A 26,767-nucleotide genomic window follows, 5' to 3' on the forward strand; every position below is an offset into this window, starting at 1 on the left:
GATCGAGATTATGATTTGTCACTCCGATTGTCAGAGAGGTATCTCTGGGCCCTCTCGGTAATGCACATCACTATAAGCCTTGCAAGCAATGTGACTAATGAGTTAGTTGCGGGATATTGCATTACGGAACGAATAAAGAGACTTGCCGGTAATGAGATTGAACTAGGTATGATGATACCGACGATCGAATCTCGGGCAAGTAACATACCGATGACAAAGGGAACAACGTATGTTGTTATGCGGTTTGACCGATAAAGATCTTCGTAGAATATGTAGGAGCCAATATGAGCATCCAGGTTCCGCTATTGGTTATTGACCAGGGATGTGTCTTGGTCATGTCTACATAGTTTTCGAACCCGTAGGGTCCGCACGCTTAACGTTCGGTGACGATCGGTATTATGAGTTTATGTGTTTTTCATGTACCGAAGATAGTTCGGAGTCCCGGATATGATCACGGACATGACGAGGAGTCCCGAAATGGTCGAGACATAAATATTGATATATTGGATGACTATATTCGGACACCGGATGAGTTTCGGGGGTCACCAGATAATTATCGGAGTGCCAGGGGGGGGGGGGGTATTGAAACCCCCGGGGGAACTAATGGGCCACATGGGCCTTAGTGAAGAGAGAGAGGGCCGGCCAAGGCACGGCCGCATGCCCCCTCCCTCTAGTCCTAATTGGACTAGGGAAGGGGGGCGGCGCCCCCCTTTCCTTCTCTTTTCTCCCTCTCCTTCCTTTCCCCTTTCTCCTCCTAGTTGGACTAGGAAAGGGGAGTCCTACTCCTACTAGGAGGAGGACTCCTCCTCTCCTGGCGCGCCCCAAGGGCCGACCGGCCTCCCCCTTGCTCCTTTACATACGGGGGCAGGGGGCACCCTAGAACACACAAGTTGATCATTGATCCCTTAGCCGTGTGCGGTGCCCCCCTCCACCATAATCCACCTCGGTCATATCATCGTAGTGCTTAGGCGAAGCACTGTGACGGTAGCATTATCATCACCGTCATCACGTCGTTGTGCTGACGAAGCTCTCCCTCGACACTCAGCTGGATCGAGAGTTCGTGGGACGTCACCGAACCGAACGTGTGCATATCACAGAGGTGTCGTACTATCGGTACTAGGATCGGTCGGATCGTGAAGACGTACGACTACATCAACTCCCGAATACCTAGGACGTGGGGGTTCGAGCGGAGGAGGGGACATGTCATGGCAGCGGCGCTCGTCATCTCGCGCGTGCCCGGCATGGACATTGCCGCAACAACAGCGCTGTCCTGGCTTTGGTTAAACAAACGAAGTAGCTGCTGGGCAATAGGAGGGGGAGGCAGCAAGGGCGTGCTACCCAGGATCGAACGGGAGCGATCGTCACAAGTCATGGGCGAGGCAGGGACGCCTGTTTCCTTGGCATCCAAGGTTGGTCGAGGGGTTGGACCCGAAAACGGGACCGAGGCAGACTGGGCTCAAGAAAAGAGGAGGTGAGGACTAGTGTAATACCAGGGGGAGAGACAGGCGACCGTTGAGTGATTTCATTCAAAATGTCCCAGAGGAAACAAGAGTGAGGAAGAGGTTAGCCTGGAAGCGAAGGATGACAAAGCTAGCACTACCCGAGAAGAAATGATCCAGGGTCGATTTAACAATGCATGCACTTGGTTTAGCTACTGCTGAAAAAAAACTTATCCAAAGGAGAGCATGAGTTGTAGGGTTTGAAGTGGTGTAAGGAGGAGGAACCACAGGTAACTTAGAACTACGCAGGATATGGGAACGAAACTTAAACCCGTATCGTAATTGACGAACCTTAACCGAAGGCCGAGACGAGTCAGTCATCACTCGATGCAGCCGGATCGCCTTGGCCGCCAGGGGCACCGGAGGAGCGATGCTTGCCGAGGCGCAGGAGGCTTGTTCGGGCATCGAGAAGCGAATATCCATCCCAGGCCTTCAGAGATCGCCAAACGAGATGAGGAGGTCACCCACACCTCGGTTGGCAACCGAGAAGGAGAATTCGTCGACAACAGCGGGGGCGGAGTGAAACTGCAGAGGATCACCGCCAAACATGCAGTGAAGGATGAGATCACAGAGAATAGGCGAGAGAGGGAGGGGGAACTAGAGGAAGCTGACTAGTAGCCGGCAAGCTGACGCCGAAGGGGCCAAGGGGACGGTAACAAAGGACTTGAGGCGAGTCCAGGCGGCATTCTCAAACTTGAGGCCAGTGGCATGATGCAGGAGGAGCAGATCCGAGAGGGATCTGCAGGAAGGAGCAGCAGTCAAAGTCGGCGAGGATGGCAGTGGTGAAGAGACCGGAAGGAAGCGGAAAGAGAAAAGGCGGTGGTGGATGGAACGGAGACGAAGGAGGTTTGACGCAAACCCGGCCTGCGAGACTGAGAAGAGGAAGGTCTGGTCTTGAAGATAGCGCACGTTGAAGCAGCACGCAACCCCTCCAATGAAGGCCTGGAGAAGAGCTCCGGCGAGCAGTTCATCGAACCAGAGCTTAGGGAAGGAGATGGCGAGACAAAGAAGGTGATCTGAAGGTTCAAAGCAGGAGGCGGGCAGGCGTGTAAGGTGGGCGAGATTGACCTCGTCACCAAGGCCCAGGAAGAGGCGCAGAGACGCATGAGCCAGGTCGACGTACCGTGGCGAGTGGGAAGCGGAGGCCACCAGCAAGGGGGCGGGCGGCGCTGCGGGCAAGGGAGCGGACGGCGGGGAGGGGAGGGGGGAGGAGGAGCCATCTCCTGCCGATAATGCTCCCGATTCCTCAGCCATCATGTTGTAGTACGCCTCCACTCAACAGCACAAACACTTTGCAAGATCTTTTACGGCTAAACAGCTCCTGACTGTCCCCCGCAAAAAAAAACTATTGACTGCAAAGAGAAAAAAAAAGAGCTCTTGACCGCAGCCGACTGCCGCACTCAACGGGGCCAATCATCCGGCAAATGCCCATGCCACCAATCACACACACGCGCCCCAGACTCACCCCACCATCCGATCGGCCACGCCCCCCAGGCACCGTACGGCGCCCGACGCGGCCAGCTCCCCGGCACCACCCGCGAAGCTCCCCGCCCCGCTGCCAGAACGGCCAATAAATAGGACGACGCACACGCCCGCATCCCATCGCCACCACCACGCGCACGCGCACACGGCCACCGTTAGTCTTCCAGCCAGCCGGCATCCTCCGAGCTAGACGGGATCGCCATGGCCGCGGCGGGCAAGTCCAAGGAGGCGGACGCGGCGCGGTGCAGGAGGCACCCGAGCCACCGGCACGCGGCCGGCGTCTGCCCCTTCTGCCTCAGCGACCGCCTCTCGCGCCTCTCCGCCGCCGCGTCTGCCGCCGCCTCCGAGCCGTCGTCGGCGTCCTCGTCCGGGGCGGCGAGCGTCGCGTCGGCCCAGACGGCGCCGCCCTGCCGCGAGGCGCGCCGGGCGAGGCTGGGGATGCTGATGCGGCAGGACGTGCCGGAGGCGGCCGCGGGCGGTCACCACGGCAAGAAGGAGGTTGGGACTGCGCCAGCCGAGGAGAAGAAGCCGGCGAAGAGGGGCAACTTCTGGACCCGGCTGCAGCAGGCGAGCTGGTACAGGAGGGACGGCTGCTCGGTGGCGTCCGTGAAGAAGGGCGCCGCCGCCGCGCCGCCGCACAAGCGGGCGGCGTCGCTGTTCTGAACCTCCGGCGAGCGGGAGGCCGCGCGGCCAGTCGGTTGAGCGACATTTGCTCGGTTGGTTGGTTGGTTTCTGGTTCTGGGTCGTGTGCTGTGCTGTTCCAGAGCGGAGCCTACGTGGCCGGATGGATGGATGGATGGATCACCTGCTCTGCTCGTCTAATCCGGCGTCTTTCTCGCTGTTTCTTTCGGGTTTGGTGCGCGGTTGTTGGAAGAGTACTAGTCTTGGTGGATGGAATGAAGGACAGCCTAATGGCTCGTCCATTTTTGTACAGCACAGATCATCGGTCTCCAATGAAAGAGCTTGCGTTCGACTCGATCGCGTTGTTCGTTTGTTTGTTCGTTTCCCCGTCGCCATCGAACTGGTGGATGTTTCCTTGTCGTGCTGGCGAGATTCACTAGCTCCGTAGGTTGCATCTGACAGCTGAGCCTGTCAACATTGTACAGTTTTTTTGACCCGAACATTGTACAGCTGGAATAAGCGTGTTGGTTTTGCTTCAGAGGCAGGCAAATAGGAAGCAAAAACGATGAACACCTTTTCGCAAAAAAAGAAAGAAATAAAAGATGAGCACCTAGTAGAGCTCCGAAACATCAAAAGTGTTTGCAACTGACCTGTTTTCTTGAACACCAGGGACGAGCCTTCGCCATTTTGGGACCATCACAGAACTGGTTTCAATTTGATGTTTACATCCTTCGCCATTTGACGCGAATTTGTGACCTATGTACACATTCTACCCCTTCGTTTTCACTTCGGGGATCCTATAGCGTACCTAGGTTTTTCTATACCTTCTATACCATTTCCGAGGGACTATACATTCTGTACCTCCCTTTCATACTCTAACTTTGCACATGTCACAGTTCCAAAAAAAAAAGGAAAAACTTTGGACATGTCAAACCACCTCGTCGATCATCGAATCGCTCGATCCGTTTCGAGGGCGCTGTCATCCTCGTCAAGGTACTCCACATCCGCCCGTGGGTTGCTCGAGTGACGTTTCAACCCCCGGAAGATCTCGTCCAGCGAGTCCGACGTCGACGAGCTCGTGCGCGACAGGCTCGAAGGAAGCAGCCTCTTGGCACTCATGCTCGATTTGAAGCTCCGAAACCCCGCCTTCATCGACGCCCATCTCGACGCGGTTCCAGCTGATAAATCTGGCACCACACTAACAGGAGGAGATGGGTTTTCAGAGTCCCCTGCTTCGAGCAGAACAGAGGTGGAAGTGGAACGGGTTTCCTCTTTCACTTGTTTAACTGACTTTTGACTGCTGGGCTGTTCTGTGATGGAGGAGTATTTGTGGTCAGCGTTGACACCATATTTTGACTGGGCTCCTCCTTCCCTTTTGGGAGAATGTGGAGCTGCTTTTATCACCACCAACTTTTCTACACCCTGTGGAGAACAGATAGATAGAAGTATGAAATGAGAGTGAGGTCTCCAGGCACCCTAAGAATTAACAATCATGGTGGACAAGCAGACGCCCAGAGAAAAAAATTCACACCTGTAGCATGGTTCCAGATTCAACGTCTTCGCTAACGGAACTGAAGTTTCTTGCCAATGGAGTGACCTGCTCGCCGAGTTTGCGCGCTTGCTCGATCCAAGATCTTTCTGCAGATGAAACACATCATATTCAGGCAGGCAATACCATCTGATAGGAAAAGCTAAGCTAGTGACTGAGCAGCAACAGGCTTGACTGAGAAAAAATGATTGATTAAAGGTTCGACCAGTCAAACGGGAAACACCAGATTATTTATGCTGCTCCCCTTCTCGAAAAAAAACATATATTTGTTGCTACCAGTTCAGTTAAAAAATTATTTGCAGAAGGAATACCGTACTGAAATCGTGTAAGATCAAGCGGTATGACAAAAAAAAAACCAAGCATGTGTGGACTGTGGAGTGAAAGAAAAGATATCCGTCAAGATACATGAGCAGCGACTTACCTTTCTGCAGAATCATCACTCCAGATGGATCAAATCCGTTTGTATCCTCTTCTTCCTCGGTCCAGAATTTGAACCTTTTCCAGCTTCCAAATATTTCGAACAGATAGCCGAAGAAATTGCCCGCGACCAGTATAGTATAAACAACCATAATGAGTGGATATATTCTGTTGAAGTTTCTCCCAAAGAAAGGAACTGCATCATCAATGCTCCCCATCCTCTGCATAATAGCACAAGAGATTATTTATCCAGCAGTTAACTAGGGCTTATCTAGCAGGTAAACAGTAAGCATGCAGAATAGGAAGCAGCTGAACTTTTGCATCAAAAATGAACCAACACTGTGTTATCACCTAGACACAAGAATATCAGAACTACTTGCTGCACATTATTAAGGTAAACAGTAGCCAATCCTCTTTTTTCTTCCCATGAGCAAATTTTGTAGTAGAATGAAAGCTAATGGAACTATGGGAGTACTGTTGAATGGAAAGTCTGGGTATGATTTGCGCTATAGCAGGTGATTTTTTTTTGTGCTACTCATTTGTACTGAGCTCAGATTTGTGCCATAGGTGGAATTTGTCAGAAACAGCTGCATGTCCCTGTAACTTTCTTGGTTAGAATTCCCTTTTTCTCCAACAAAATGGAAAGCAATAGAAGACTATCGCTGCTTTTGTATTCCCTACATATCGACAAAACCTATTCATGAGGAGGATTGCTTAAAATCTACAAATTCATGAGGAGGAGTACAAAAGAGTGGTAACAAGCAATGCAGAAAAGGAGCATATCAAAAACTATTACCTTCTCAAAAGTAGTTCTAACATCACCACCAAGATGAACGAGGTTCAGAAAGTTGTAAGAAATAGCAGGTGCGTATCTTGCAACCATTCTGAAAAAACACATTTGATGCAAAACTCAGGACAGCGTGCAAAAAAGGTTGGATTGACGCCCTTGAAACATCAAATAGTAGGAAACCGGAAGACTTACGAGCAGATCATAAGCAGGCTGACAGAGCTAGTTTGTCCTGGAGTCAGTGAATAGACCACCATCATCCCTATCCTAAAGAGCGGATAATATGTGCAAATGCACATGTACATCAGTGGAGCAAATGCAACAACCTGTTAAGTGGTATTAGCAGGCAAAGCGTTAAAATTAGTATTTCAAAGGTCATTTCTTTCATGATGAATGTACAAGCAAGTAAAGGTATATGCATGTGACTAAACAGTCTTGCAAAAGAAGTATGTTTACACCACAGACTTTTTAAATGTGGTCATTGCGTGTTTTTTCTTCCAAATTAATGGCAAGTGCACCTTCTACAGAATTGATTTTTTTCTGTATATGTACAGCTATAAGAATAGAAATAAAGTGGTGATTATCGGTGATCATAGATAACAAACTTCCCATAAGTTGGCTGCAAGCTGGAGGAAATATTTCAGATTCTACTTCAAACACAAGGCAATGCTACACACTTAAATTAATTAATTTCTTACCTGGACTAAAATTTCTTGCTTTCCTGCAGCATTTATAAGAACAGAAAAAAGTGACAAATGGACACCAGTTGGCAGCAAAGTGGCCTCAGCCAACAATATGGCAGCTGAGATGCAACCAAGGAGAACAGAAAGAACTTTCAGGAGTCGGTTTAACAGTATACAGCGCCAAATGAACTCTGAAAATGTGAAGGTGTTCGCAAGTCAGTTCCATGAATTTAGGACAGGCCAGGGAGATTAACATAAAATTGTTGGTGTGTAGGAAAGCTCTGTAAAAGATCCATTGGTATTGGGCCTATGCTAACTTGCGTGAGCGGTTCAAGCTTTATTATGCGGAATCTACATGCTAGTGGGATTTTCTTGGTGCAATCTGTGTATGCGGCTCTAGTCAATTCCCACTTCCACTTCCATCGCGAACAAATTTGAAAATTTGAACTCCCTCTGAAAATTTAAATATTCTTGTGGTACTTGAGTAGGGTAGTCATAATAATAAACAGCAACTTGGATTGGTAGTAATTTATTTTATCAGGAGGAAGATTATATTCAACACCTCTTCTTTGATTGCCCTTCAGCTTGTTTTGCATGGCTTTTAACATTGCTCCAACTCATACTGTAGTTCATATTTTTGAGGATTGGCTAAGAGGACAAAGTGGGGTCTAGTCTCCAATTTTGCTCAACATTTGACTAACAGAAATTATCTGATCCTGTGAAGGTTGGAGATTACAAATGGAGCTCGGGCGCCATATAGCCCGAATTTTGAAAATTTCAAAAATTATCATTTTATGTTTCAATAATTATGAAAAAACTTACACATGTATATAGGGATGTATACTACATGTTTGCAACGTTTCATGATGAAATATGTTTTGATGTGAGCTGCACAAAAAAATAAAAACAAAGTCATGAATTTCTAGCAACATGTACTATTCACTGAAGAAGTTGATGATTTTTCTTTTGTAGATCACATCAAGACGTATTTCATTATGAAAATTTACATACATTAATTATACATCCATCTCTCTCTGTGTGTGTGCTTGTTTAAGAAAATGAGACTTAGAAAATTGGTTTTTGATTTTGCGAAATTTCGAACTCCATGGGACTTGGGAGCCAAAAATTCTCGCTCATGTAAGGCATTTTCAATTGGCACGCTGGTAAAGAGATATGACAAGATATTCCAAATCTGGATTGTAGGAACATACCTATATGGTCAAGGAAGGATCCTAGTGTGCCTGATCGACTTTCCCTTAAATCTGATACATATTTCCTGTAAGAACAAACAGAAAGTAAGTTATCAGTGCTTCGAACTGATGGCCCAAAGATTTGGCATGAAGATAGCTGATAACCAGCTTGCAATGCATGCTGATTGTTGTGGTGAGGGTAATATTAACAAGTATAGTTTACTAACATTTTAAGAATGTCTACAAAATGACACACAATTGGGTGCGTGTTCGAGAAAAAACAGTATTTGTTTATTATGTTATTTACTGCTTTCTCCTACATGATAACAAAGCCAACCAAACCTGCTTCACAAATATGCAACAGTGCAATACCCACTATCATCCTCGATGGACCAAGTAATCGCTTCAACTGACTATTTAGCGGCAGTGTAAATACTACAACATATCTCCCCGACATAGGTTACCACAGTATATGGTTGAACAGAGCAAAACATAAATCAAAATATTTCAAAGATTTCTCAGAAGTTGTATCAAGACATTAACTATCAAATTTATGCACAAACTGACAGTCTGACACAACCATTTATCTGTAAAGTAAGAAGTCAATACGTACCATCCGTCTGCATCATGTTGCTCATAATTTGTCACTGTGTCTTCCAGTTCAAGGGCTTCCATGACAGAAGTCGTATATTTGCTGCAAACAATCAAGTACGGTTAAATAGTTACAATTAAGAGCAGCAAAAATATGGTCTGGAATTGTACAGAAAATGAGCGCAACAAAATTGTACAAGGGTGTGAATTTTATTTTCGAACTTTAGGAGTTGTTTGCAAGAATTTAATCATAAATGCACACTAAAAGATACTAAGATGTGCTAGTTTAGCATATTGTACCTTTTACACCTACAGTACTCCTCATGAGCTATCCTAAGTCGACGTCGAAGTGCAGCCATCGTTTTCTCGTCAGTATCATAATCCATATCATTTTCTGCTAGTTTGTTTCCACCAGAAAGCTTGAACAGTGGGTCATCTCTCAGCTGAAGAAATAGATTTGAGCTTGTGAGTTATTATGAATAATTAAAATATGTAAATATCAATTTATAACGGTACCTGGGCATCCATACCATTTGAGCTAGCATATTATCAATAATATCCATAAAAGGCCTTAGTGGGTCACGCTTGGACATTTGTTTTGATGTGGCTTGAACAACCTTAGACAAGGAAAGGAACATGCCTTAAGAAGAATGCAATAATCATGAGATGACAGTTTAAGAACCCAGAGAAGTACATACAGTGATTGTGTTGCAATATTCTTGGCGAGCATTATCAAGTTTTACAGTCATCTTTGCAACCATGTGAGAGAGAATTTTTTGACGGCGAGTCCAATCAGCATTTCTCCATATATCCTTTGGAATTTCGCTCAAGCCAAAACCAAGAAGAAAGGCACCTGTCACTAGTCCAAAGGTATTTGAGCATGCCATAGCAAAGCCCAAGATAGCACCACCCCTGCAAACAATAGCATTCTTTCAGCGAAGAAAAAGTTGAACCTATTCTCCGATGATCACAAATTGGAATGAAGACATGAAAACAATTGGTGAGAAGAATTGAAATAGTTCAAACTGGATAAAGTTCAGACTGAAGAAGTTATAATACAGTTCCTATTTGTTCCACTAGAGCAGACCCAAACAGCTCAAATCAAAAATCTCACATATGTCTGAACTACACACAGATATTAGATGGGTCGTACAATATGTAAGCGCAGTTGAGACACGAAAAATGAGTACATACCAATCATGATGCATGATTATAATCAAAACTATTCCAAAAAAGCCGATAGATCCCACAATTTCATAATAGAGCAAGTTTGCTCGGATACTGGTTTTCAGCCTTTCTTTAACTGTGAAATCTCCAGCATCCTCATAGCCTTTAATGGTAGGAATGATAGCCCTGTTCAGATGAACATAATTTGACATGAGAATTAGTGTTGTATTTAGACAAACAACATAACTACTGGAAAGAGAGTTCTGCAAGAAAAAGGGGCTCCACCCGAAAAACATTGTGCAATTAGGCAGATGAGGTAAGTACCTATAATCGGAATCGCGCAAATTAAGGAGAAAAAGAGCAACATCAACAAAAAGAATGACAGGATTTTGTCATGCTGCCTACGATAATACTCCATTGAGACCAGCTCCAAAAGAATTTAAGGGATGTCCAACAGTCAATATAATATGCAGTCATGTTCAGATAAGGATGTAATATAGTTAAGTTCACCGAAATGTTTGGTCAAATCATTAAACTACACAAACCAACGAAGAAGCGTGCGCTCAAGAAGGCTAAGCATATGTGCCATTGACCGATTCGGCAATTGAAAACCAAGGCAGCAGTTTCAGACCTTACATGTCATGAAAAGGACACTTCAAGTTTTCACCTCATCATTTTCTCGAAAAAGTTTTCACCTCATCATTAGCCAGTTAGCGCACGAGTCAACACAAGTTATTGTGATCAGTAGCATACCATGCTAGGACAAACGAGCTCCAATAAGACCAGCTCCAAAAGAATCCCACGTCACCCTTTTGGTTGCCGGTAATTGTCTGTAGTCAGGTAATGGAATAGGAGATCAGAACACAGAACAATAGTAGAATAGAAGAGTCTACATCAGTAACCATGTATGAGTACAATGTAACAACAGTACGGCATTTTGCCTGCCTTCACATTACAATTCTATCAAGAATAAATCCGTACCTGTTCTAAAAAATATACATATATACCAACTGTAACGACGAATTTTTTGGGGGTAAATATCTGAAGTTGGAGGACCAGGGCAAACTCCTTAATCTACAGCGTTACGGATGTGAAACCCCATTTCACGCTTGCAAGTTTCAGCACAAACATCACAAACACGCCGACGAACCGCGACACCCCGCATTCTCACTTCTACGCCAACACGCCATGAATGGACTCACGATTCACGAACGCTGGCGGCTCATAAAAAATCTCTGTTCTACAGCGCACCACAGTACCCAATTCCATGCCACTTCCCAGACCGGCAGTTGATGATGCCGAATCCGCACGCACGGGCAGGAACAACCTAGTTTCTCGATTCGCCGGAATGTCAATTACCAACTACAGTAGCAATCGCACAGCGACACCGAGCGAGGAGCAGCAAGCAAGCAAGCAAACCGAGATAGAGGAGGCGGCGCCGGGATCGCACCGTGTAGATGTCGGTGGGGACGAGGATGACGAAGGAGAGGGAGCAGAGCCAGGCGTAGCCGACGGTGGCGAGGACGTGGAGCGGCACGGCGGGGCCGGCGAAGTAGCGCAGCGTGGCCGCCACCATCCCCACCGTCAGCGGCAGCGCTATCAGGTAGAAGACCCACATCTCGCCGCCCCGCTCCTCCCACCGGCCGCCGCCTCGTCTCCCGTGCGTCGTCGATGGGCGGAGAGCGGAGAGGCCGAGCGGGAGGGACGAGGTCGGTGGTGCGGCGTGGCGGGGAATGAAAAGGAAGGAGGCCACCGGTTAAAAAGCGTGGGCGCGGAGGCAGCTCGAGGGAGGAGTTGGTGGGGCCGGACCGGTTCAGCGGCCTACGTGGCCCGGAGTGGGCCCGATTCCCCGGCCCGCTGAGGTAAGCACGCTGCACACCCACGCGCGCGCGCAGCCCCTTTCCTTTTGGACTTGGACCGCTTCCCGGTCGCCTCCTCCTCCCTCCACCCGGGCCGCGTCCAAAAGAAAGCTACCGACGAGCAAAATGTCCTGGCCCAATCAACCTTGCAGGAAAAACCATACTACTACTGACGCAGTCATCCTAATAAGTACTCTGCGTACGGTCGTTCTCGGGTAATTTGGCGGAGCAATTAACAAGTGTTTTCGCTAACACGGACCGCGTCAAGAAGAACACGGTGGTTGTTGCTCGCTGCAGGATGGAAGGTACGGGGCTCGGTGCATCATCATTCATCGCCCCGGCGTAAGTTGACAATCCGAACGCATGCTCGGCTAGTCGGCTGCGGACTGAATCAACATGTATGCACAGATATACTACTGTCTATCTCAAAAAGAGAAAAATGCATATACTACTGTCAAGCTGGTTGGTTTCACCAACCTGTTATTACTTATTAGCAGTAAGGAAAATTAAGAGATGACTTTGGATCGTCTGGTCTTGAGTCGTGAGGGCAAAACTGTAACCATCAGTCACTCGTAGGCATCGTTTGGCGCTATGGTCAGGTGTTGGTCATTCAGATTAGTAAAGGTGCCTCTAGCTAAACACGCTTGTCCGTAGTTTTCTAGGCGACTCTGGTCCATGGTTTCTAGCATGCATGGAAACAGAAACACTAAACGGATCTTAACGTATGAAGGCTTGACCCGGGTTTGGGCTAATCTCCCTTGTTTTGGTATTCTGTTGCAACTTTGTGGCGGTTTCTTGAAGGGAAACCGATTATGGGGCATGTTGGTTAAAAAAACAAACATATGAAGGTTTCAATGAGGCCCGCCAAATGAATGCAAATTTCTCCCTTATAGCGAGATGGCGTTCTCATATTTGGCACGCGTACCTCACCACGCCCGCTTAGTATAGAATTTGGGCCTGCCCAAACTAGCTCAATTTTGGTTTTGAGAAGGCTGTAGAACCTTCCCAGATCATTTATTTTGTTTCTCCTTGCGGCTTTTCTTTTTCTTTTTCATTTTTTGTCATTTCCTTTCTTTTTACCTTTTTCATTTTTATTTTCTTATTTCATTTTTATTATTTTTCTTTGATTTTCTAAAATCAGTGAACAAATTTTCAAATCGGGCTGGGTATTTGCCGAATTAAAAAAATCGTCATATTTTTGAAATTGTGAATATTTTTAAAATTCATAAACATTTTTCAAATCAGGGTGGACATTTTTTGATTTCAACATCTGTTCGTCGAATTCAAAATATGTTCATCATATTTCTGTAAATGCGATCATTTTTCAAATTCATGAGCATTTTTCGAATTTCATGAACATTTATTAAATTGTGTACATTTTTTGGAACTCGCAAACAAGTTTTTTGCATAGGAGAACATTTTTGTAATTAAGGAACAACTTTTGGAATTCAGAAACATTTTTTGTTTTCGATGACATTTTTAAATTCTTGATTTTCTTGAATCAGTGAACATTTCTAAATTCAGGAATTTTAAAAATTGTAGAGCAATTTTTTAAATTCCTGACCATTGTTTTCAATATTTTAAACATTGTTAACAAACCATTTTAAAACATGATTATTTTAAATCACACATTTTTATAAAATTGATAAAAAAAATTGAATTCACTATTTTTCCAAATTAAAGAGAATTTTTTAACATAATACACATTTTTTTAAACCAGTTTTTTTGGATTTTTAGAACATTTGTACAAAATTCACTTTTTTGGAACTAGTAATTTTTTTAAATTCCTAATTATTCCAAAGAAGAAAAATAGAAACAGAAAAAAGCAGCAAAAAAAATGAAACCGAAAAACTGGGTGTCGTCCAGCCCCGTGTAGATGCCGTGGAGGAGGCGAGCTGCTGCGAAGCACAGACAATGCACGCTGCGGCATGTGGCGCACAATGCTGCTGAAAGGATCGATATGGTTGACTAGAGGGGGGTGAATAGGCAACTAACAATTTTTAACTTTTCTTTACCAAATTAAACTTTGCATCAAAGTAGGTTGTCTAGATGTGCAACTAGGTGAGCAACCTATATGATGCAACATCAATGAACACACAAGTAAGCAAGAGAAGTAACACTAATAAACTTGCACAAGTAAAGGTAAGAGATAACCAAGAGTGGACCCGGTGAAGACGAGGATGTGTTACTGAAGTTCCTTCCTTTTGAGAGGAAGTACGTCTCCGTTAGAGCGGTGTGGAGGCACAATGCTTCCCAAGAAGTCACTAGGGCAACAGTATTCTCCTCACGCCCTCACACAATGCGAGATGCCATGATTCCACTATTGGTGCCCTTGGAGGCGGCGACCGGACCTTTACAAACAAGGTTGGGGCTATCTCCACAACTTAATCGGAGGCTCCCAACAACACCACGAAGCTTCACCACAATGGACTATGGCTCCGTGGTGACCTCAACCGTCTAGGATGCTCAAACATCCAAGAGTAACAAGATCCGCTAGGGATTGATGGGGGAATCAAATTTCTCTTGGTGGAAGTGTAGATCAGGGCCTTCTCAACCAATCCCGAGCAAATCAACAAGTTTGATTGGCTAGGAAGAGAGATCGGGCGAAAATGGAGCTTACAGCATTAATGGAGCTTGGAGGTGGAAGAGGTAGTCAACTAGAGGAAGAAGACACCCCTTATATAGTAGAAGAACAAAGCCAACCGTTATTCACCAACTCAGCCTGCGCAACGCGGCACTACCGCAGGGGCACGCGGTACTACCGCAGGGCCCCGCGGTACTACCGCACACGCAGCAGAGACCAGAATAGCCCAAAATGCACTAAGGCAGAGGGCGGCAGTACTGCTGGCGTGGTACTACCGCGCCCCCTTGCGGTACTACCGCAAGGCAGGGATTGATCAGAGATGGGAAGGAACGAATATAATAAATTACATCAATGGCTACTTCCGCAGAGTTGGAGTCGATGCAAAAACCCGACGCGGTAGTACCATAAGCCAGCAGCGATACTACCGCGCTAGGCGCGGATGAAAAAAATTTCATCCGCCCCTTACCGCCGCATACTTGCGAAACTAAGCCAGATACCACGGTACTACCGTGCCCAGTGCGCGGTACTACCGTGATGGGTGCCACCCACTAGGGAGAGGGTGACAACATCTGGACTCCAGCCACAGTACTACCGCTTGACAGGATGTGGTACTACCGTGGGAGCTTGCGGTACTACCGCTCTGAGGAGCAGTACTACCGCACACCCTAGTTCAGCAAGCACGAGCAATATTCGCATAGACAAGGAAACATAGGATGCTCCAAAGGCTAGAAGAAAAGGAGGTACAAAGGAAGATGTGTACGTGATGAATCCACCCACCCTTTCCGACACGGACCCCCTCTTAATAGTACGGCTTTCCTACGACTCAATACCACCGAAAAGAAACATAGAGAAACGCCATCTTCCATAGCCTTCAAGGGGAACCAACTCATCTTGTGCCTGGTCAATATATATCTGAAATATTTGATGCACATGATTAGTCCGCAAAAGTATTGTCATTAATCACCAAAACCAACTAAGGGATAAAATGCCCTTACAATCTCCTCCTTTTTGGTGGATTGATGACAACACGGGATTTGCACAAGAGTATAATGCAAAGAGCAAGGGCAAACCCCAAGTCTCTAAAATATAGACGGGCTCCCACTAGATGTGTGCTATCTCGATGAGTGCTTTGGACTGCACGGCACACATACTAGGATCAACACTCCCCCTATATTTTATAGACATGGCATATCTTGCAATAAGGCTAAAACTAAGCAAGATAGGGAAGAGCATAATGAAATAAGCACAAGATAGAATAAGCTCACTATGGTACGATAGAGTGCATATGTCTTACACCATATGATAGAAGGACTCACAAGCACAAACCAAAGCAAACGACATACACGAAGTTCAACTGACCCAAACACGACACAACTCACAAATCCTACATTCTCTCCCCCTTTGGTATCAAGACGCCAAAAAGACAGAGAGGACACCTACAACAATAGTGGTGGCTCAAGCTGAGTGGTCACTTGCACGCTCCCCGTCAGACTCGGCAGCTGGGACGGACTCTGCTGCCTCTGAGTTGCGCATACGCTTGGATCCCGTGTTACGACTTGGATTGGAGCGGCGATCCGGAGCACCTGAGCCACCACCTAAAACATACACCACAAACAACCACGCATGAAACGCGAGAAGGATCAATGCAAAGACCACAACAAAATGGGTGAAACAAGTAGACATAGCACGTGAGAAGTGCCCCAAGAGGGATTTGAGACAACGGTAGTAGCGTGTGTTGCGCCACGTGCGGTAGTACCGCTCCAAGGAGCGGTAGTACCAGCGACGCGGTAGTACCGCACTAGTAGGGCGGTAGTACCGGACGCGCGGTAGTACCGCACCTGAAGAGAGGTAGTACCGCACGGTTGCAGATCCGTAACGGCCACGGAGATCTGAGCACAACCGTGTCAACACGCGGTACTACGGTCGATCAAATCCATCACGGGACAACTATAGCAAGTACCATCACTACACAAAACCACTCTCCTATATCCTACTCTTGCAAAGATTTGACCTAAAATCGCACGAACAACTTGCATCTCCCCAAAACCTAAAAACAACAAGACGAACAAGAAAAAGGAAGGGATTGGGGAGAAACCTTGTTCCATGGCAAGAGGGAGTGGTGGGGAACGATCCCACCGGTTAGAATCCGAGGAGAGCGGCCGGAGACGAAGATCCGGCAAGGACCTCCGGTGTCGTTCTTGAGCGAGAGAGAGAGAGAGAGAGACGGAGTGGGGAGAGAGACGAATGGGTATGGGGGAGTTAGAACTCCCCCTGCCCGTGTTTAACCCCCCCACGCCCCTCGACCGCACGGTAGTACCGCACGTCATCGCGGTAGTATCGCCCCGGGCGGAAGTACCGCACCGTGGCTTTAGTACCGCTCCCCCAGGCGGTAGTAAAAATTGCTGTCGCGCCGGGTGTGGAAGTACCATGCACTTCTCACGCGGTAGTACCGCACGTCATTGCGGTAGTACCACCCGGGCAGAAGTACCGCACCGAGGCCGTAGTACCGCTCCCCCAGGCGGCAGAAAAAAATTCTGCCGCGCTGGGTGCGGAAGTACCGCGCGCTCCCCTCGCGGTAGTACCGTGGCAGGCCGTGGTAGTACCGTGAACTCAAGAAAGAGCAGTTTCAACCAACCGAGAGAACACCGAAGCAATGAACCTTCAAGCGAAAGACCACACTAACGAGCTAACACAAAGGACAGCACAAGCACAAGCTCGGCATGAAGGAAGAGAAGCAAGAGACAACACAGACCAAAAACGAGACACAAATTCTCCAAGGAGAGGGCGGTGGCCGGAGCCACCTATGTTTGAGTCAATTGGTATGGCACAGCGAAGAATTATCGTTGGGCCCATGACCAAAACTCGTCTTTGAAGCACAAGTACCATAAAAAATGGCTAATGTGAAAGAGTTGATCGCTTTATGCATAATGGGGGAGGGAGAGTTCATTGAGAGAACAACACTCCCCCTATGTCCATGCCTACACCTAGATTAGACAACAAGTTGAGTGAGGTGGGGTGTGCAAGGGTTCAAGCAACATTGCTCGAATCAATGATATTTAGCTCATGCTTTAACTCGCGAAATCTTGCTTCATCCAAAGGCTTCGTGAAAATATCTGCAAGGTTATCATGGGTGTTGACGTAGTTGAGCTCGATCTCCCCTCGCCTAATGTGATCCCGGATGAAGTGATACCGAATCTCAATATGCTTCGTCTTGAAGTTTTGCACCGGGTTGAGAGAAATCTTGATGGCACTTTCATTGTCACACTAAAGAGGCACTTTGTCACAAATGACACCGTAATCCTTTAAAGTTTGCCTCATCCATAAGAGTTGTGCACAACAACTACCGGCAGCCACATACTCCGCTTCAGTGGACGAGAGAGATACGCAACTTTGCTTCTTGGAAGACCAACTCACCAAAGAGCAACCAAGAAATTGGCACCCTCCGGAAGTGGACTTTCTATCCACTTTGTCTCCCGCCCAATCCGAGTCCGAATAACCTACAAGCTTGAAGTTTGCTCCCCTTGGGTACCATAAGCCAAAGTTTGGGGTATGAGCCAAATATCGAAAGATTCTCTTGACCGCCACAAAGTGACTTTCCACACTCAACATGATATCCGGTCTAGATGTACAAAGGTAAAGCAAGGAGCCAATCATGGAGCGATATACCTTTTGATCCACCGCTTTACCATTGGGATCAATTTCAAGTTGGCACTTGGTGGGCATGGGAGTGGAAGCCGGCTTGACATCACTTAGCTTGAATCTCTTGAGAATTTCTTGAGTGTATTTGGCTTGGTTGATGAAGGTTCCTTCTCTCATTTGCTTCACTTTGAATCCAAGAAAGAACTTCAACTCTCCCATGGAAGACATCTCGAACTTTGAGGTCATGAGAGCGGCAAATTCCTCATTGAAAGCTTTGTTAGGGGAACCAAAGATAATATCATCAACATATAATTGGCACACAAACAACTCCCCTTTGACATTCTTAGTAAAAAGAGTGGGGTCGATTAGCCCAACTTCAAAACCACGGTCTTGTAACAACTCGGTAAGGTGGTCATACCACGCACGTGGGGCTTGTTTAAGGCCATAGAGTGCCTTATCGAGTTGATACACATGATCGGGAAAGTAGGGATCCTAGAACCCGGGGGGTTGCTTGACATATACCAATTCATTAAACGGACCATTAAGGAAAGCACTCTTCACATCCATTTGTTGAAACTTAAAGTTATGATGAGAAGCATATGCAATCAACATGCGAAAGGATTCAAGACGAGCAACGGGGGCAAAGGTTTCACCGTAGTTGATACCCTCGACTTGGGAGTAGCCTTGTGCTACCAAACGAGCCTTGTTGCGAATGATAATCCCATGAGCATCTTGCTTGTTCTTGAATATCCACTTGGTTCCAATGATATTGTGGTTCTCCGTTGGCCTTGGCACCAATCTCCACACTTTGTTGCGCTCGAAGTTGTTGAGTTCTTCATGCATGGCATTGCTACCTCTTGAGCACTGCGTTGGATTTCCCCGAAGAGGAAGGGATGATGCAGCAAAGTAGTGTAAGTATTTCCCTCAGTTTTTGAGAACCAAGGTATCAATCTAGTAGGAGGCTACGCATAAGTCCCTTGTACCTACACAAAAACAATAGCTCAACGCAACCAACGCGCTTAGGGGTTGTCAATCCCTTCACGGTCACTTACGGAAGTGAGATCTGATAGAGATGATAGATAATATTTTTGGTATTTTTGGTATAGAGATGCAAAGTAAAAGTAAAAGCAAAGTAAAAGCAAAGCAATAATAAAGTGATGGAGATTGATATGATGATAAAGAGACCCGGGGCCATAGGTTTCACTAGTGGCTTCTCTCAAGAGCATAAGTATTCTACGGTGGGTGAACAAATTACTGTTGAGCAATTGACAGAATTGAGCATTGTTATGAGAATATCTAGGTATGATCATGTATATAGGCATCACGTCCGAGACAAGTAGACCGAAACGATTCTGCATCTACTACTATTACTCCACTCATCGACCGCTATCCAGCATGCATCTAGAGTATTAAGTTAAAAACAGAGTAACGCCTTAAGAAAGATGACATGCTGTAGAGGGATAGTTTCATGCAATATGATAAAAAAACCATCTTGTTATTCTCGATGGCAACGATACAATACGTGCCTTGCCGCCCCTTCTGTCACTGGGAAAGGACACCGCAAGATCGAACCCAAAGCTAAGCACTTCTCCCATGGCAAGAACAACCAATCTAGTAGGCCAAACCAAACTGATAATTCGAAGAGACTTGCAAAGATAACCAATCATACATAAAAGAATTCAGAGAAGATTCAAATATTATTCATAGATAGACTTGATCATAAACCCACAATTCATCGGTCTCAACAAACACACCGCAAAAAGAAGATTACATCGAATAGATCTCCACGAGAGAGGGGGAGAATATTGTATTGAGATCCAAAAAGAGAGAAGAAGCTATCTAGCTACTAGCTATGGACCCATAGGTCTGAAGTAAACTACTCACACTTCATCGAAGAGGCTTGGATGATGATGTAGTAGCCCTCCGTGATCGATGCCCCCTCCGTCGGAGCTCTAGAATAGGCCCCAAGATGGGGTCTCGTGGATACAGAAAGTTGCGGCGGTGGAATTAGGTTTTTGGCTCCGTCTCTGATCGTTTGGGGGTACGTGGATATATATAGGAGGAAGAAGTACGTCGGTGGAGCTTTGAGGGGCCCACGAGGCAAGGGGCGCGCCCTCCACCCTCGTGACCGCCTCGTGGCTTTCTTGACGGAGGCTCCAAGTCTCCTGGATCTTATCTGATGAGAAAATCACGTTTCCGAAGGTTTCATTCCGTTTGGACTCCGTTTGATATTCCTTTTCTTCAAAACCCTAAAACAGGCAAAAAACAGCAATTCTGGGCTGGGCCTCCGGTTAATAGGTTAGTCCCAAAAATAATATAAAAGTGGATAATAAAGCCCAATAATGTCCAAAACAGTAGATAATATAGCATGGAGCAATCAAAAATTATAGATACGTTGGAGACGTATCAGGCATTGAGCCAATCCGGATCTTCGAGCGCCTCATAAACCTTTTGGGGTTCAACACAAGAGACAAACGCGTGATGTTCACAATAGTTTGCTAATTGTCTACGAGTGCTTACTCCCTTTCTTAAGCTTCCAAGCACATTTGTCATGAGATGATCCTTGGTGGAGAGCTTGGAAGCAATCTTAGCGGCACGATGCTCCAATTCCTCCTCGGGGGTGAGACGAGGAGTGGTCACTTGATCATCTTGAGCGTCGTCTTGAGCTTGTTCTTGATCTCGAGGAAGCTCTTGATCTTGAACCTGCTCGGAGGGGAGAACTTGGCCTTGGGCATCACTTGATGTTACAACACCATCTTGAGATTGACCTTGCCCTTGGTCTTGTTCTTAAGGTTGAGGGCCTTCACTTTGTTCTTCGGAAGCGTGTGGGTCTTGGGTTGGCGAAGGTTCCACTTGAGTGGAACATTGTCCTTCTCCTTCGGCCACAAGGGGTTCCTCAATGTGTAGGATATGACCAACACCCATTCTTCTTATGGCTTGTGGAGGAATTTCATCACCTACATCACAAGTACCACTTTGCTCCACTTGGGAGCCGTTATTCTCATCAAACTCTACGTTACACGTTTCCTCAATAAGTCCCGTGGACTTATTGAGAACACGGTGAGCATGAGAGTTTGTAGCATAACCAACAAATATGCCCTCATAAGCTCTAGCCTCAAATTTAAACAAACGGACACCTTTCTTGAGAATGAAACACTTACACCCGAACACCCGGAAGTACTTGAGGTTGGGTTTGTTATAGGTGAGTATCTCATATGGACTCTTGTTCAAGCCTTTGCGGAGGTAGAACCGATTAGATGCATGACATGCGGTGTTGATGGCTTCGGCCCAAAAGTTGTAGGGAGACTTGAACTCCGCCATCATGGTCCTTGCCGCATCCATCAACGTTCGGTTCTTCCTCTCCGCTACACCATTTTGTTGAGGGGTATAAGGTGCGGAATATTGATGCTTGATTCCCTCATCACTCAAAAACTCATCCAAGGTGTAGTTCTTGAACTCGGAGCCGTTGTCACTTCTTATAGTCAAGATCTTTGTATTGTGTTGTCGTTGAGCTTCATTTGCAAAGTCGATGAAGGTTTGTTGGGTCTCGCTCTTCCTACTGAAGAAATATACCCAAGTGTATCTTGAATAGTCATCCACAATCACCAAGCAATACTTTCTACCACCAAAACTATCAAAGGATGGAGGCCCAAAGAGATCCAAATGAAGGAGCTCCAAAGGCCTCTTCGGCTAGATGATAGTCGTGGGAGGGTGAGCCTTCTCATGTAGCTTTCCTTCGATACAAGTACTGCAAGCACAATCTTTGGCAAAACTAACATTTGTTAGTCCACGGACATGGTCCCCCTTGAGAAGACTTTGCAAAGATCTCATATTGACGTGAGCTAAACGGCGATGCCAAAGCCATCCCACGTCAACCTTAGCCATTAGGCATGTCGCGGTCTTAGTGGGTCGCTCCGAAAAGTTAATCACATAGAGACCGTTCTCGACATGCCCAACAAAGGCTACTTTAAGAGTCTTGCTCCACAAGAGGGCCACGGTATCAATATCAAAGAAAGTGGCAAAGCCCATAAGTGCTAGTTGACGAACGGAAAGTAAATTGTATGCAAGGGACTCAACAAGCATGACCTTCTCGATCGTAAGATCATGAGAAATGACAACTTTGTTGAGTCCCAATACCTTAGAGGACGAGGCGTCACCCCACTCGATGTTGGCGGGCATGGATGGAATCTTTTGCACGTCCACCACCAAGTCCTTGCTTCCGGTCATATGATTAGTAGCTCCACTATCGAGCAACCATGATCCCCCACCGGAAGCAAACACCTACAAGTGATCAATGCTTGGTTTTAGGTACCCATTTTGTAATGGGTCCTTTGATGTTAGTAACAAGGGTCTTAGGAACCCAAATCGACCATTCAATGTACTCATAAGGAGAACCAACAAATTTGGCATAAACATGCCCATCTCTAGCACGGCATAATACATAAGAAGGGTTAAAGTCGCCGGCTTTGTTGGGAATGGAAGCGTTGCCCTTCTTGGCATCACTACCCCTCACGGAGTTCTTCTCCTTCTCCTTAGTAGCACCCTCTCCCTCCTTCACAAAAGTTTGCTTGAGAGGAGGAGGTCGTTTGGCCTTGTCATTCTTCTTCTTGTTCTTGGACTTGGGCACGTACCCAATCCCTTCCTTGGCCACAACTCCCTTTTGGTTGGTCAAAAGGTCGTTGAGATTCTTCTCGCCTTGTATGCAAGACACAAGAACTTTCTCAAGTTGCACCTTTAGCTTAGCGTTCTCCTCAACAAGATGCACATGCTCACAACATGGGTTTGCATTATCAATTAACATAATATGAGGAAAAGTGGCTTTCTCCTTTGTTGGTTTTACTTGAAGTTGATCATGAGACTCTTTGAGGCTAGCATGAGCACCCTTCAAGACCTTGTGAGCCTTGTCAAGTAGGTCAAACTCCTCTTTGAGTCTAGCAAGATCAACCCCAAGCTTGGCCTTCTCGGAGTTTAGCACATGAGAGGCAACAAGAGCGTGATCAAAATCTTTCTTTAACTTAGCGTGATCAACGTTGTGTGACTCCTCAAGAGCCAAACGAAGACCACAATCTTCCTCAAGAGCATTGGAAAGATCCGAAATCTCATAGGCATAGTAACGAATATGCCCCTCCATCTTGGAGATAGTATCTTCGTGAGCCTTCATCATGTCATTGGCTTCACCAAGTTGTTCCAAGAGAGCAACAAAATGCTTCTTGGATTCACCCTTGAGTTTACCCATAAAGGACTCAAACTCATTTTCCTCCACATTGGATCCCTCATATTCATCAATTCAATCCGTCAAGGAACGATTATTAGTGATGGTAGTTTTGATGTTGGGGGTTACCTTGTTGGTGGCTTTAGCCATGAGGCACTTGGCGGTGATGTTCTTATTGGGTGAGTCGAAGAGAGACACTCGTGGAGTTTTTGCAATGGCAACGGGGGCCATGGCAACCGACTCACCATCTTCTTCATCATCATCATACTCATGGTACTCTTCTTGAACCACCAACGCCTTGTGAGGGGTCTTCTTGGTGAAGTTGTTCTTGTTGGGGAAAGACTTGGATTTGTCCTTTCGGATGAGCTTGCCACCATTGTCTTCCCTCTTCTCATACGGACACTCCGCAACAAAATGGCTCACATTGCCACAATTGTAGCAAGTCCTCACATGTTGCTTGCTCTTCGTGCCACTTGAGTTGTTCTTGTTGAAGTTTGGCCTCGAGTTCTTCTTGCTCCAAAATTGCCTTGAAGCAAGTGCCATGTGTTCATGATAGGCATACTTTGTATCTTCGGGGTTGCTTTCCTCTTCTTCCTCTTCTTCTTCTTCAACACAAACCTTGGCCTTCAATGCAAGGTTGGGCTTCTTTGCCCTTTGAGAGCGAAGCACCGCATTGCTGGCGGTCTTGTCCAATATGTTCATAGCCACAAACTCATCCAACACTTCACTTGAGGTCAAGGTGTGGAAGTCGGGCCTTTGACGAATGACGGAGGACATGGCCTTGTGGTAAGGCATCATTGCCTTGAGGAATATGCGCTTGATCCAATTGTCATCCGTGTCCTTGCTCCCATGATCTCGGAGTGAGACCGCAAGTTTGGTTACTCTCTGATAAAGCTCACAAGGTTCTTCATCTTCTTTCATAGCAAACTCATTGGCTTCATCTTGCACTACTTCATAGTTGGAGCGTTGAATGCTTGCACTTCCCCAGTAGAGAGAGACAACACAAAGCCATGCATCTTTGGCCAAGGCGAATGGCCGAAGATGAGGTAGATCTTCGGGTGGAATTGCATCTTGGATGATGAAGAGAGCATTCTCATTGAATTGATTATCCGCGGCTTCTCGAGGAGTGAAGTTGCTTGGGTCATGCGGATAGAAACATTCTTCAATGATTCTCCAAAGATTAGTATTCACATGATTTAAATGATGCTTAAAGCGATAAACCCAAGAATCAAAGTCCTCATTTTTCACAATCTTAGGGGGAGGACCGGCATGATTCAAATGAGTGGAAGGAATCGTTCCACCATAAACGAGTGGTGGTTCCACATGGGCAAAGATGTCGGTGCCATTTTTACCACCAGAAGAAGGAGCCTTTTCACTACTAGCTTCCCCCTTGTCGGGGTTAGCATCCGTCACCTTGTCAGTGGGATCACCCACTTTCAATGGTGCGGTGGATAGTTTAAGCCCTTCAATGAATTTAGTAAACATGCTTACAACCTTAGTCATCATTGAGGTTTTCTCTCCAAGGCTACATTGAATTCCTCACGGGAGACCGAGGTTCCCCCATCACTCGTAGAGGAGATCGGATTCACACCGGGGTGCTCCTCCACACCGTCTATGGTGTCAACCATACTCTTCGGACGGCAAAGTCCTTAGTAAAGAGACGAGGCTCTGATACCAATTGAAAGGATCGATATGGTTGACTAGAGGGGGGGTGAGGGAGTCCTGGATTAGGGGGTGTTCGGGTAGCCGGACTATACCTTCAGCCGGACTCCAGGACTATGAAGATACAAGATTGAAGACTTCGTCCCGTGTCCGGATGGGACTTTCCTTGGCGTGGAAGGCAAGCTTGGCGATGCGGATATTCAAGATCTCCTACCATTATAACCGACTTTGTGTAACCCTAACCCTCTCCGGTGTCTATATAAACCGGAGGGTTTTAGTCTGTAGGACAACTTCATCATACAACAATCATACCATAGGCTAGCTTTTAGGGTTTAGCCTCCTTGATCTCGTGGTAGATCTACTCTTGTACTACCCATATCATCAATATTAATCAAGCAGGACGTAGGGTTTTACCTCCATCAAGAGGGCCCGAACCTAGGTAAAACATCGTGTTCCTTGCCTCCTGTTACCATCCGGCCTAGACGCACAGTTCGGGACCCCCTACCCGAGATCCGCTGGTTTTGGCACCGACATTGGTGCTTTCATTGAGAGTTCCTCTGTGTCGTCGCTTTTAGGCCCGATGGCTCCTTCGATCATCAACAACGATGCAGTCTAGGGTGAGACTTTTCTCCCCGGACAGATCTTCGTCTTCGGCGGCTTCGCACTGCGGGCCAATTCGCTTGGCCACCTTGAGCAGATCGAAAGCTACGCCCCTGGCCATCAGGTCAGGTTTGGAAGCCTAAACTACACGGCTGACATCCGCGGGGACTTGATCTTTGTCAGATTCGAGCCACAGCCAAGCGCACCACACTGTCTCGATGGGCATGATATAGCTCTTCCGCCGAACAGTGCCTTGGAGGCCGCACACGCATCGGTTCCGACCATTGATTCGGAGCCTACTGCACCGATCGAGGATCAGCGGTTGGACGCTGCCTCAGGGGCTGCGATCTCAGAGGCGATTGAGCCGAACTCCAGCCCCACACTCTGCATGGCCCGTGACTCCGAGGAGCCGGATTCCTTTCCGAACTCCGAGCCCCCCGCACCCCTGCCGATCGAATTCGATTGGGCGCCGATAATGGAGTTCACCGCCACAGACATCTTTCAGCACTCGCCCTTCGGCGACATCCTGAATTCTCTAAAATCTCTCTCTTTATCAGGAGAGCCCTGGCCGGACTACGGTCAGCAAGGATGGGATTCGGATGATGAAGAAATTCAAAACCCACCCACCACCCACTTCGTAGCCACTGTCGACGACTTAACCGACATGCTCGACTTCGACTCCGAAGACATCGACAGTATGGACAACGATGCAGGAGACAACCAAGAACCAACGCCTATAGGGCATTGGACAGCCACCTCATCTCACGATGTGTACATGGTGGATACCCCTAAAGGAAGCAACAACGAGGAAAACAGGGATGGAAAGAGGGATCGATCTCTCGAAAAACAATCAAAGCGTCAGCGTAAACGCCGACCCAAGCCCCGCCTCGATAAAGACCCAGCCATAGAGCAGGATGAGCCGGTAGACGACGAGCATGCCTTAGAGCAACCGTCCCAACAGGACAACCCGGATAGAGAAACCGAACATCCCTCCCCCGGCGAAAATGGCATTCTGGACGACCCTACGCCGGACAAGCCCACGAAGCAGAAGAACCTCCACAAACGGCTCGTTGCAACCGCACGCAGCCTGAAAAGCAGAAGCGGAAGCTAAAAACTGCGGAAGATGCACTCAGGATCAGATGGAGTAAAGTAATCAATACTGCAGACAAATACGGCGAGAGTCGCCGCACTAAAAGCTATCCGAAGAGAAAGCTACTGCCTGAAT

At 46.9% G+C, this 26,767-nt stretch overlaps 2 protein-coding genes across 2 annotated transcripts; one reads left to right on the forward strand and one right to left on the reverse strand.

Moving 5' to 3' along the window:
- Window positions 1-2,950: 2,950 nt before the first annotated feature.
- Window positions 2,951-3,957, forward strand: LOC125522871. The gene has a single exon (XM_048687919.1). It carries the CDS (start codon window positions 3,183-3,185, stop codon window positions 3,642-3,644), a length of 462 nt encoding a protein of 153 aa, XP_048543876.1. The 5' UTR covers window positions 2,951-3,182; the 3' UTR covers window positions 3,645-3,957.
- LOC125522870 (LMBR1 domain-containing protein 2 homolog A-like) lies at window positions 3,876-11,712 on the reverse strand. The gene is made up of 15 exons (XM_048687918.1): window positions 11,437-11,712; window positions 10,740-10,816; window positions 10,014-10,172; window positions 9,518-9,731; window positions 9,350-9,436; window positions 9,120-9,262; window positions 8,842-8,922; window positions 8,250-8,314; window positions 7,054-7,229; window positions 6,551-6,681; window positions 6,365-6,452; window positions 5,573-5,789; window positions 5,134-5,240; window positions 4,253-5,024; window positions 3,876-4,070 (listed from the first exon to the last, which is right to left on the reverse strand). Exons 1-14 carry the CDS (start codon window positions 11,602-11,604, stop codon window positions 4,548-4,550), a joined length of 2,190 nt encoding a protein of 729 aa, XP_048543875.1. The 5' UTR covers window positions 11,605-11,712; the 3' UTR covers window positions 3,876-4,070; window positions 4,253-4,547.
- Between the last annotated feature and the right edge of the window lie 15,055 nt (window positions 11,713-26,767).

Source organism: Triticum urartu, chromosome 7, assembly GCF_003073215.2.
Source record: "Triticum urartu cultivar G1812 chromosome 7, Tu2.1, whole genome shotgun sequence".
NCBI classification, from domain to species: Eukaryota; Viridiplantae; Streptophyta; class Magnoliopsida; order Poales; family Poaceae; genus Triticum; species Triticum urartu.